Source organism: Gopherus flavomarginatus, chromosome 1 (genome assembly GCF_025201925.1).
Source record: "Gopherus flavomarginatus isolate rGopFla2 chromosome 1, rGopFla2.mat.asm, whole genome shotgun sequence".
Lineage (NCBI taxonomy): Eukaryota > Metazoa > Chordata > Testudines > Testudinidae > Gopherus > Gopherus flavomarginatus.
Genome location: NC_066617.1, coordinates 302,764,511 through 302,777,904, shown reverse-complemented (window position 1 = coordinate 302,777,904; position 13,394 = coordinate 302,764,511). Strand labels below are relative to the sequence as shown.

General features: G+C 41.4%; 1 protein-coding gene across 2 annotated transcripts in view; it reads left to right on the top strand.

Annotated features, from left to right (window-relative positions):
• The window catches only part of TDRD3 (tudor domain containing 3), a 287,845-nt gene that overhangs the window by 170,807 nt on the left and 103,644 nt on the right, over window positions 1-13,394 (top strand). For both annotated transcript variants that reach the window (XM_050948387.1, XM_050948388.1), the window contains 4 exons: window positions 1,141-1,290; window positions 2,056-2,196; window positions 10,296-10,452; window positions 10,848-10,973. In XM_050948387.1, coding sequence (XP_050804344.1) covers window positions 1,141-1,290; window positions 2,056-2,196; window positions 10,296-10,452; window positions 10,848-10,973 — 574 coding nt within the window. The remainder of the gene's footprint in view (window positions 1-1,140; window positions 1,291-2,055; window positions 2,197-10,295; window positions 10,453-10,847; window positions 10,974-13,394) is intronic.

Sequence of the window (13,394 nt, the reverse complement as noted above, 5' to 3'; positions counted from 1 at the left end):
AATGTTTTATACCTTTGAGGAATGAACATACAATGCTTTGTTTTGTATATGTACTGTTTTGTGTCACTGCTAATATACGCTTTCACTGGCTCCCAAATGAAAACTCTTACTCTTACAGGAGCCAATATTGGGTTGTTAACACAGTTGTGAGCCAGTGGGACTAAAGCCTAGAGATCCAGTCTGTAAGTGGTCAGACGGGAAGTTCCACCCAGAATGAAGTGCAGAAAGTCCAGTGTGTCACCTAAGAGATGCATTTGATGGTGACTAAAAAGGGGTCTAAGGCACAGTTTTCCCTGTAGCCATGTCTCTGGCTGACTGCTTAATTATTTCTGTTCAGACCACAATATCTTGGACCCATAAAAATAAAATAAATAGTATTTAGTTGTGTCTCTATGAATTCCAGATAGTTCAGAGGAGCAGGCTTGGACATCAGGTTATTTATTAAAATCCCTAGTAACTCCTGCCATCAGTCATGTAATGATACTGATGGATCCTTTGATCCATGCCATAGTACTGAACTTGATCAACCTGTCATCCAGAGAATTGTTCAACACTAGTTATCTTTGAGACCGTATAGCTCTAAGTGGTTGGCAAACACAAAATGCTGCTCCACAATCAGATATCTGGTGTGTATGTGAGCCAAAATATATGTACTTAGGGGTGTCTAAGGTTAAACACTTAATAGATTTTAGAGGTATTGTGCAACCCCAGCTCCCACAGAAGACAATGGGATTTGCTTTAATACCTCTGATGATCATTTTTATTTAGGGGTTTACCTAATGAATTTGTGGCTAGCACCTGTAAGCCAAGTTCAAAAATTTTGACTTTGGCTTTTGAAAACTTCTCCTTCTAATCTTTCTTGCCACATTTCCCTGGTAACTGGATCTTCCATCCTTGGAGGGTAAGACTGTGTGCCAAAATTTTGATCCCCTCCTCCTTTACTAGGGGTGAAAGTTTGAAGTCCAGTTTCTCTCATGGATGAGACATGTATTGTCAACCAAGATGTTTAGTTGTCCTAGCTGTATATTTTTTGTTTAACTTTTTTCAAAAGTTAATACTCTAATGAAATATGAATATTTTGTTTTATAACTGAAAATAGAAAGGAGAGAGTAATACCGTAATACTGCTTTTGTGTTACAGAAATGTGTGTCTTCTGTGCAAGTGGACAGCAGGGAACTTGATCAGAGAAAGACTCTGCAAATGATGAGCACCGCTAAGGCTGTTGGAGACAATGATGAATTTGAAAAACAGAGAACAGCTGCTATTGCAGAAGTAGCAAAGAGCAAGGAGGTTAGAATATACATTTGTGACAGTATTTTACTTAGTGTACTTCATTATTTTAGTTCAAGTATTTATCTCCTTAATGTGTGTCTGTTTTCTTATGTTCCTTTGTCTACCAAGTATTTAGAAAAATAAAAATCTAAGGCAATGAGCCTTTTCGGAAACATGGGGTGTGTTCTCCCTTTTCTAAAGAGATAATGTGATGTAAACTGACCATAGAATATTTTCTTGTGGATCTAATTTTGATCTAAACCAAGTCTGCTAAAATATGCATGAATTTTATAATTCAGTTTTTCTTTATGCAAACAGTACAATTTGAGTAAGCAAAACTAACTTACTAGATAGCCTATACTGAAGCTATTTTGATGCTGAGATTAAGGTAATGAATATATTTCCAAGCCCCAACAAACTGTGATTCATTGTGTTTAGTATTGTTGAATTGCTATGGAACTTAACATGTTTAATCCTTGGGTTATTTTATATCCTCCCTTACAGTTTTCCATTTAATTTTGTTTTTATGATTTGCCTCAGAGCAACTCATAAAAATTAAAATTATGTAACTTTTTTACAGCCTTGTCTGGACATAAGGAAATTCTAGCTAGTAAATTACTCTGTTATTTTATGGAAATTAACATTTTATTTGTCTATATAAAGGATAATGATAAACAGTTAGGTACCTGAGATTTACTGCATTTTCCTGTACTAGCATAATTTTAAAGGTTATTTTCCTAACTGTGTTGTTCCCTGAATGTTTTTTCCCTTTCTTATCTAAAGACCAAGACATTTGGAGGAGGCAGTGGCAGTACTAGAAGCAATCTTAATGTGAGTGCTGGGGGGAATCGAAACAGGGAAGTGTTCCAGAAGGAAAAGATAACAAAACCTGAGGGGAAAAATGAAGGTGTCTATCGTGAACTGGTAAGGCTGAGGATCTAAATGGAACCTTAAATATCCGTATTTGACATGTAGACTAAAATTATGAGATAATGAATTTTCCTTCCATTTCTATAAAAGGTTGTATAGATTTCTGTATTTTACTCTCTGTTGAGGTTGGTTTATTTTCACAGAATACCTAAATCATGGAGGATACAATTAATCAGGCTGTGTATTGCAACTGTTTAGAAACTCTTACAAAACAAAACATTGTAACAAATTTTGTGATAGTCTCATTACAGAAACATTTTTTCTCTTGAATTTTAAAATAAATGCAGCAGTTTGCAAATTGAAGTAACTTAACTGTTATAATCAATGGCATTTTTATAGCACATTTTAAGAGCCTAAAGCAAGACATTTTAAGACCATTTTCCTTCTGGATTGATATTGGTTTATCATCAAAAGAATGTGTTTAGTGTTTCAACCAGGGATCGGCAGCCTTTGGCATGCAACCCACCAGGGTAAGCCTCCTGGCAGGCTGGGTCAGTTTGTTTACCTGCCACGTCCACAGGTTTGGCTGATCGCAGCTCCCACTGGCAGCTGATCGCAGCTCCCACTGGCAGCGGTTCACCGCTCCAGGCCAATGGGGGCTGCGGGAAGTGGCTCAGGCCAAGGTATGTGTACTGCTTCTGCTATTTAAACTGGTAATAAAAGAACAGGGAAACTCCTTTTCATTCCCACCCTGGAACCCTGTGCTATCTGGGTCACAAATACAGTCTCTCATTTTGTAAGATGGTGGCCTCTGGCAGGAGGCTCCAGAAGTATCAATTTTAATTCAAAACAGTATTTTTAAATCTATATCACAGGTACTTGGTGAGAAGTGTTATTAGTTATGTGAACTTTCAGACCACTTCATTGAGCAAAATGGATGGTCTATACAAACAGTCCTTAAAAAACCTGCATCTGTTTTGCTCAGTCCAATGGTCTATAAGTTCATAAGGTTAGAAATGGTTTTCACCATGAACAAACCAAGAAAAATATTTTTAAGTATGTCATTGCAATCGACATTTCTGTGTTTTAGTGCTGGAGTCAGACATTTTACTGGAAGGAGGTGTCATTTGTGACAATAGAGCAGCACCGTAGAAGAGACAGTAAACTAGTTTGACCTACTTTAATAATTGTTTAATAATTCTAAAAATATTGTATATGTTTAGTTTTTCTTCCGACTGTTAAAACCATTATTAAAGCAGGTTAGAGACTGTTTAATAGGATTTTTATACTTTGTGTGTCATAAATGCCATCTGTTTTCAGCAAGATAGCTGCCTCCAGCACTGGATTTAAAAATGCTAAATGTAATGAAAGACTTTTTTTTTTTTTTTTTTTTAAAGTCACAGATCATTAGTGTGGTAGGTGTTTCTTACATTTATATCCTATCTGTTTCCGAGATACATATCACCATAGTATCAGGGTGCTGTTTATATGGACTTGAAAAAATGGATTTTTTCATAAATTAGGTAATAATATTCCTCACACGACCAATTTAATAATTCCAACTTCACGAGGGGTGTAGCACTTAGGTTGACATAGGGTGATGCAGTGTCAGTCTAGGCACGCAATTACATCAACTTTAGTGGCCTCCAGGAAGTGTCCCACAGTGCCTCCCCACCTCATGACCTTTCTGGTCACCATTTTGAGCTCCGCTGCCCGGGTGGCCAGATATGCAGGTATATGCTCCTCTCCTTTTAATGCCCCATGAATTTTTGAAATTCCATTTCCTGTTTGCTCAGCATGGAGATCTCACATAGCCACTGCATGGCCGACCATGCCAGCTCCACATTGCAGATATGTTCCTGCCTGGAGTACACCAGAGGTGACGGATCTCCTGGGTCTATGGGGAGAAGAGGCTGTGCATAAGTAGCTCTGATCCAACCATAGAAATGTCAGTATCTATGAGCAAATCGCTTGGGGCATGGGAGAGAAGGTCTACAACAGGGGCATGGAGCAGTGCCATGTGAAGATCAAGGAGCCTGCGGCAGGTGTACCCAAAGTCAAGGGAGGTCGCTCTGGTGTGGAGCTGTAGACATACCACTTTGACAAAGAGCTTCATGCCATTCTTGGTGGTGACCACATCACCTCTACAAGGGCCCTGTGCATACTTGGGAGGAGTCACAATCACAGGCTACCGGAGTGAACCCTGAGGATGAGGTGTTGAAGAAGGAAGAAGAGTAGGAGAATGAGGGACAGGTGGCCGGGAATCCAGTGACTCAGCGAGCCAGGAACTCTTTTTGACTCCAGAGCCATCAAACAAGTCTACACAGTCCATCAAGGGAGACCTTGACTGAAGGGGAAGGAACAAGCATGCAGTTTGATTTGATACTGCGGGGACACATCTGTTTATTTACTCATTTTCATGCTACAAGAGGTAGTGAAATAACCAGTAGAGGTAGAGCTGCTGTCTGCTTCTCATTCCCCTGTACAGTTAGGCAAAGGGGACCCTACAGAACAGTTTGTTATGTGTACCGGGATGTCCCGTGAATCCTCCATAGAGATCTCAAGGAAACTTTCCTCGAGGTACTCTGCAATCCTCTACTGAAGACTACTGGGGATGGCTGCCTTATTTTTTCCACCATGGTAGGACACTTTCTCACACCACTCAGCAGGCATCATTGCAGCACACAGGCTACCAGCCTATGGACCTGGTCTGCAGCCTTTGTTACCCTCAGGAGTGAGATATCAGCTAAAGTCACCACTGCCTGTGGAAAATGGTGCCAGTATTCAGTTTAGTTACCCTACCTGCATATACTCATGCCTGTGAGTTCCCCTCCCCATTACTGTGCCAGCTTGCCCCTCTCCCTCCTCTCTCCCTCCCACCCCACAGGCGCCATATTTGCCATGGCTGGGACTACCATCATTCTCTATGGATTCCAAGCAGAAGTGAGAATGTAGTGCATGTAACTTGTGTGGATCAAGAGGAGTGAGTTCAGTATACCAAGTTTCCATTTATCTTATGAATATACTCACAATAGTATCTCTGTGCATTGTATTTTTTGCAGCTGGAAGTGTGGCCTTGAGGGTCTTTCCAACCACACCAGTGGAGTAACTCAGCCAGATGAGGAAGGGGCACGGGACGATATGTTCAAAGAGATCCTGCAAGTCTTTAGTGCTGTGGGTATTGAGCACAGGGCTTGGAGGATCAAGCTCACGGACAGAATGGACAGGGATGGTGCGGACAGGAGAAAAGCATGTGAAAAGGAGAGTGATGTGAAGCAGGAGATGATAGCGCTTCTGAAGCATCAGTCAGACATTCTTGCCCCCCTCTGTAGCCCGTAGAGAACTGCATGTTGGGACTTCCCTACACTTCTTCCTCCCACATTCCACGTGGCATCAAGGGTTGTTGCACTACTCCTGCTACTTCACCCCCACGGAGAGTACAGACAATCACAGCTGCATATACACTGACTTTTGAGAGAGAGAGTTAGTGTATGTGTTTGTGAAATGGAAAGGACTGTTCTTTCTCCTTCAAAGGTTCTTTTCCCTATATTCATAAAGTTTCATTCAGTTATAAATGTCTGTTTGCATGTGTTTGGAACAAAACTCTATTTACGGAAACTTAATTCCTATTTATTAGTTCACAACTCATGGTGGCTGGGGCTGACATCATTCACAGATAATAGTGATAGAGGCATTTGCAATGTTATATTACCACTCGCACAACACTCCTTGTAAGATTCATACTGGGGTGCAAAAAAACAATATCAGGCACACCACACAACAGCAACACACATTACTGTGGCTCATTATTAAAATGGTCTTCACTCCCTGAACCCATATTGCTCTTTTTATAGCTCTGGTATCTGGCTGCTCAAAATCAGCAGACAGCCATTCCACCTTTACTCTCTTGAAAACTTCTCCTCTTTTGCTTCAGAGATATTCTGAAGTGCACAGCTGGCAGTTATAACCCTGGGAATATTTTTTTCATTGAGGTCTGATATTGTGAATAGATAGTGACAGCAGCCTTTCAAGCAGCCAAAGGCTCTTTCAGCTGTCATTCTGCACCTACTGAATCTGTGGTTGAAACGTTCCTTGCTGCTGTCGAGGTGGCCAGTGAACAGCATCATGAACCACAGGAATAAGGGGGTAGGCTGTGTCTACCAGTTTCACTGTTTCAACATCTTCAATGGTAATCCTGTGGTCTGGAAAGAAAGTCCCTTCTTGCAGCTTTCTGTACTGGCCTTTGTTCTTAAAGATTCATGTGTCATGCACTTTCCCTGACCATCCAACACTGATGTCAGTAAAATGTCCCCAGTGATCTTCCAGCCATAGAAAAGTAACCCTTTCTGTTGATTATACTCTGTGGCAAGGTGGTCTGGTACCAGAATAGTGTTATGCTTGCTATTTATCGTCCCAGTGCATTTTGTGAATCCCAGTACAGCAAAACCATCCAGTATGTCCTGCACATGCCCCAGAGTTACAGTCCTTCATAACAGGATGCGATTAATGGCCCTGCACACTTTCCCAACTCCAAATTGATTCCTGACTGATCAGTAGCAATCTGGCATTGCTTCAGGCTTTGATGTTGTGATTGCCACTTGCTTCCTCATAGAATCATAGAAGATTAGGTTTGGAAGAGACTTCAGGAGGTCATCTAGTCCAACCCCAGCCAGCGTCAGTGCAACTCTCATTTTGGTGTTACTGCACCGGGGGGTTAGGGCGAGCTTCGCACACATTTCCAGGAATGTGGCCTTGTGCGTCCAAAAGTTCTGCAGCCACTGTTCACCATCCTATACCTGCATAATAGTGTGATCCTATCAGTCAGTATTTGTTTCTCAGGCCCAAACCAATGCTCCATTGTCTGCAACTGCCAGTTGTTTCTTTCCATGGCGCATATTGCATGCAACTCCTTTCCTGACTCTGGAAATACTGCAGGATGAGGCACAGTGTGTTCACAATGCTCATTGCAATAGTGCAGAGGTATGCAGGAACCATGCTTCTTACAGAGATGGTGGATGTGTGGATTTGTGGGGCTTTTGAGAAGAGGTGCAGAATGTTATAGGATGCAGATAAAATTATGGGATGAAGAAAACACTGTCATGAGATCTTGAAATCATGTTCCCAGTGATCCCTGCATGTCTCGTTTGCCCCCATGAGGCACTGCAAACCCTTTACAAAAGACCCTGCGCTAGATGGTGGTGAGTTTCACAGTGGGCTACTTGCCCAGGATGCACTGCTCTCTGCATTGATGCAAACACCACTAGTGAGGACATGCACCACTGACGCAAGGAGCGTAGTGTGGACATGTAAAAGTGATTTTATTACTGTGACTGCGGCCCGTCTATGTAACTTAGATTGATTGTAGTGTAGACTTGCCACCAGATCTGAAGAAGAGAGCTGTGTAAGCGCAAAAGCTTATCTCTCTCATCAACAGAAGTTGGTTCAATAAAAGATATTAAATCATCTACCTTTTGTCTCTAATATCCTGGGACCAACACAGCTACAACAACACTACATACAACAGTGTTCTGATTTGGTGGTGGTTTGATAATGTAAATATTTATTCAAGGTCCTAAGATTGTGAAGAATCAGCACCTTTTATCTTTTGTAGCCCTAATATTAGGCGTGGTTGTTTAATTTAAATGAATTTTTTGAACAAAGATGGTTTCATTCATTATGTTATCTTCTCCCACATCCTATTAAAGAATCTGATAGCACAACATCTTTGCCTAGTGTACTATGAAGCAATGAAGTAGTTTCTGTCATAGCTGTTATACCGGTACCTAACTACTTACTTCCAGGCCAATTGTTCTGCCTCCTTCAGCTTTAAAACACAGACCCTCCTATTTTAATCTTCCTTTTTTTTTTTTTCATTCCAGTCTTTATATATAAGAATGAGCAAGAGAGAGAGAAGCTTTTGGTGCAGTATATATATAAGAGAAGGAAGAGATTGACTGGCCTTTGGAATCCATAGATACCTTGAACGTTACAAGGACTGTGTGAGAAAGAGGGTATCTGGGAAATTGCCTTTCTCTCATGTCTTAGATTATGGTCCTGTCCAAGATTAGCTCTCAACAGTTTGGCCCGAGGGTGCTTCTTAGCTCCTGATGAAAAAAGTAGCTGTCATATATGTCAGCATACAGGTACAGTGAGTATTTCCAACTCTGAAAGGAGGTGATGCACCACTGGTGCATGGTAGAATATCCCTCCTTCTCTATGACAACTATGTAAAAGATATTACCTCACCCACCTTGTCTATCTGCAAGGGAGACAGAACAGTAGAACAGATTTACTGGGCAGGCTCCAGCTGGCACTAAAGGAATAGATTGTAAACCAACACTGTTTCCCACCCTCCCCCCCCCGCCCTCCCCCCGACAGCTGCATTCTAATCTGCCTGTTTTTTTACTGATATACTCACCTATATGACCCATGTCACTGTACTATCTGTGTATCTTTTAGTCCTTAATGTATTTTATCCTCATCACCCCCCTATAAGATAGGGCAGCACTATACCTATTTTACAAATGAGAGACTGAGTCACAAGTTAGATTAACTGGTTCAACCTCAGTTGAGAAGTCTGTGGCTGAGCTAGGCATTGTATGTAGGCCACCTTAGTGTTAGTAACATAGACCATCCTTCCTATGATATTGCAGGGGACATTAGTAATTGTAAGTCTTTTTATTTAGTGATGGTGCTGTGCTTCAGTTTGTGGACATCCAGTCTAAAAATATTGTTGGGTGGACTTGTTTGTTTGAGGATGCAGAAGGAATTGTGAAGGAAGAGGAATCAACTTAGCCAGAAGTGTAGAAGTTTTACTTTATCCCCACTCAACTGTACTTCATTCTTTTAAGAAGTTATTCTTTCATGTTGCAGTTTGATGTTGGAAGTGAATTTGGATATTTATATCTGCAAACTAGATGGCTGATGTTTAGATACTGTTATTTATTACTTGTATTGTAGTAGCACCCATATGCCATAATCAGGATGCATCTAATTGGAAGCAAGACAAGTGAAAGTAACTAACTATAGGAGGAAAGGAGAAAATGAATAATAATGATAATATCACATGGTTATGTTAGTTATTGCACAACTTGTACTAATCTCTCAGCAAAACCAGTTGTGTTCTTTTAAGCAGGTTTTATTTAGTTTGCAAATGACTCAATTTTCATGGTTGACACATATCCCAAAATATTTCTAAAACATCCACTGCACTGTCAACCTACTAAGTCATATGGTCCAGTTTATCTGGTTTGTTTGTACCAGCACAGGGTTGTCCCTTTTCCCCTTTTTGGGCAGAGAACTGTGACATTTTTTACAGGGAGGTGTGTGAGGCTAGAACTTTTTCCTCACACTACACATTTAGTAGACATAATAAAATGGAGGATTGGAGGATTCAGTTTTCAGCTTGGTGCTTCAAACAGCAATATTATGTAAGGCCATCGCCTTTACTATGTGTACACTGATAGCTATATTTGCTCTCTGTCAGAATGTTTCATATCATTGGGAATGAGAAGTCATGTATTACCGAAGAAGGAAAATTACTTGTATTTCTTTCAGTTTTATTCTGCAGGATGTTTAGTCATTATATATCTAGGCTCCCTATTTTGGAGAATGTATAATCTGATTTTGCACAGCCATTGTCAATCATAGCTTTGGAAATGTTTGTACCAAGTACAAAAGGCTGGCCCGTTAAGCTATACTTGATATATTTTTGCCTTCTTTCTTACTGCTAAGGGGAGAAATACAGCTGTCTATCAGGATACTCCTTTGTTCGATGGAGTGAGATTTAAACTATGGGAATCAGAGTTTGACATCATCTAATATTATTCCTTTGATTTTATATTTGAAATTAAATCAAAGCAAAAAAAAAAAAAAACCACACACATACAATGAAAAACGAAATCCAAAAATCAAAGGAAATCCCCCAAAGCATGTAAAATCCATCTCCTAAAATTACCATCTGTCCCTGTCTTCTCTCACTTCAGTGTACTCAAGTCAGTTACATGAAGCGATGAAAGCTTATTTGTTAGTATTTTTATAAATGACCCTAAGTATTTATCATCATGCATGAAAAGTAAATGAATGTTTTAATTAAATATGAATATTCACTTTACAAGCAAACCTAGTATTTTTGTGTATATCTTTTATTACAGGTTGATGAAAAGGCTCTAAAGCACATAACAGAAATGGGTTTCAGTAAAGAAGCAGCAAGGCAGGCGCTTATGGATAATAGCAACAGCCTAGAAGCAGCATTAAATTTTCTTCTGAACAGCAGTAAACAGAAACCTATTCAGGGACCACCACCTAGAGGTATAACTTGTAAAGCTGTGTTTTAGACTGAAGAGTCTATATAATAGGGGCTCTTGTGTTACAAGCACAAAAAGATAATAGTGGTCTTTGCTAGTGTATTTGGAGTTATGTAGGGGCATAATTGCATATATGTTTTCCTCCAAGTTGTAATGTATTCAAGACCTGACAGTGAATATTGGAAAAGTGCCTCTGTGTATTATATCTGTAATTGTTTCCTAGTTAAAAACCACACAGTTAAGTGTTCTTAATTGAAAAAATCCATGTAATTCATGGATCTGATTATATTTTCCTGTTTAAAGGCTTCATCTGTTTTATAAAAACAATTACAATAAAAAGAAATGTAGAGTTCCTGTAGATTTGTCTGGATCTAAGTCATTTGTTTATAATATCCACAGGGAAAGGGAAGGGCAGAGGCCGAATAAGACCTGAAGATGAAGAGGAACTAGGAAATGCCAGACCTTCTGCACCCAGCACACTGTTTGACTTCTTAGAGTCCAAAATGGGTACTCTGACAATAGAAGGTACGTTGTTGAAATTAAAATGATCTATGGAAGCAAAATCAGACACTGCTGGCACCTTCTTCTCTATAGATGTTACTGAGATCTGTGTCGGGTCAGAACATCTGAAAATCCAGGTGGTTCATGTTTCATGTATGCATGGTGTTCAATTAACAATGTATATTCATCTTTTCTCACTACCACTTGGTTATGAAAAGATGTTACAAATTTATTAATAGGAAAAGACTTCATTGCTTCGTCATCATCATGGATCTAATGGAAAATATTACATTATCTGTTTGCCATTGTAATGCGTTAACGGTCGTCCCTCCTGCTCTGGCTCAGTGGGAGGATACTCCGCCTCACTATAGCCATGAAAATATTAAATTATCATTTTCTGAGTTTTCTTTCAATACACTGCTTAGACAAAAGGCAGATGTGGATGTAATAGTGTGTGGTTTTGCTGAAGTATGGGTGAGGGGGCATGAAGCAGATTGGGAGTAATGGGGCCTTGGGTTATCTTAAGATGGGTCTGCAGATCCAAACCACTTCGGAGTGTGGGGGACAGAAAGTAAAAGGAAATAAAGATGCCGTAACAGGGTCATGACTCACCACCACTGTTGCCTCCTGGTGATTGCTCCAGAAATTAGCTCTTGTCAGCTGTGGAGCGCCCTCTGCGCGTGGTGTCTCGCTTGTTGTCTGCTCTGCTAGTTTGGGACCTGCGTTGTTCCCTGCTTGGTAGCGTCTGCTTCAGGACACTTCCCTCCGGCAGCGCCCACTACTCCATTCTCAGTTTAACAGCAGTCTTTCAGATTGCACCTGCCTCAGTGGCCGACCACAACCCCAAAGTCTAGCCCCTCACGTCAGGGGCAAGTTGCAGTCTGTCTCAGCTACACTCCTCTGTGGCCAGGTGAGTGCAAGGGGGAAAGGGGGGGAACCCAGGCCTACCCGCTACTCTGGGTCCCAACCCAGGGACCCTCTAGTGGCAGCTTCTCTCTCCCCTCCTCCTCTCCCCTTTTGTCCGTCTATCTTTCTTGGGCCACTTCCCCTTTGGACCCTTGCACTTTCTTGGCCCTTTTTAGGAGGAGCTGCCACCTGGCAGGTAACTGGGCTGGAGCTCTCCTCTGCTCCCTCGAGCCTGCTCAGCACTGCTCTGTCCAAGGTGCTACCTCCTTACCTAAGTGTACGTCTACACTACCCACCGAATTGGTGGGTAGTGATCAATCTATTAGGGGTCGATTTAATTGCATCTAGTGTAGACGCGATAAAATCGGTCCCTGAGCGCTCTCCCGTCGACTCTGGTACTCCACCGCCATGAGAGGCGCAAGCGGAGTCGACGGGGGAGCGACCTAAATACGTCGACTTCAGCTATGCTATTCTCGAAGCTGAAGTTGCATATCTTAGGTTGATTCCGTTCCCCAGTGTAGAACAGGGCTCAGGAGCCAGTTGTCCTCCCTTGCTAGTCAGAGAGAGACTGCCCTCTCCTTTGCTAGGCAGACTTTATATAAGGCTGAGCCTGGCCCTGATTGGCTGCCTCTTTCTTTGCCCTGATTGGCTCTCCACAGGCCTTTGCCGATTGGCTACTGGTCTGTGCAGCCTCTCTGGCCTGTTCCAGCCCTTTTTCTCATGGAGTGGGGCAGATGCCTACAAGAAAGGGGACCTGACTATCCCAAAGAAAATAGTACTATTTTCTCATGAGAGGGCTAGTTTCCTTTTCTACTAGGTTCATAGGGTTTCAATTCCTTCCTCTTCAGCCACATTTAGATGGATATAAGATGCTTTGCGTCCACCTAGCTGTGGAAGTATCTTCACTTAAATTTGGCTCCCACTGATGTAAGTGCCTCTCTACACCAATTTAGTTACACCACGTACCCAATCTCCTGCGCATATCATCCTGCCCACCGATTGCCATCCTGACCTTCCTGATCTTCTGACCCAGTACAATGGCAAGATCAAGCATCCCAATCGATCCACGTCAGCTCCATCTCAGAGTATGATATTTAGATTGTCATCAACTATCGAACAGGCATGTTCCTCCCCTGTATAAGACATTCTCTTTAATAGTAGGAAAGATTCCACTAGATAATGTTATCGGGATAATTGCAGATGGTTTTCATGTTGGCCACAACATAGATTTTACCAGAAGCAGCAGAGATTCTGCTAATCCTGGACTACATTCTATCATTAAAGATGTTAAAGCTTACCCTCAGCTCTTTGAGAGTCCACCTAGCGGCGATCAGCACATTGCATTCTTCTATGGAATGTTACTCTGGTTTTACAAACCTGCTAACTGCTAGATTTTGGAAAGGCCTTCTAAGAACCTTTCCACCCTTCCAAGTGATTGTGTCTCAATGGCATCTGAATCTGGTACTCTCAGTATTAACAAAACCCTCCTTTGAAGCAATGGCATCGTGCTTCATGTCTCTTCTCTCCATGAAGGTCACT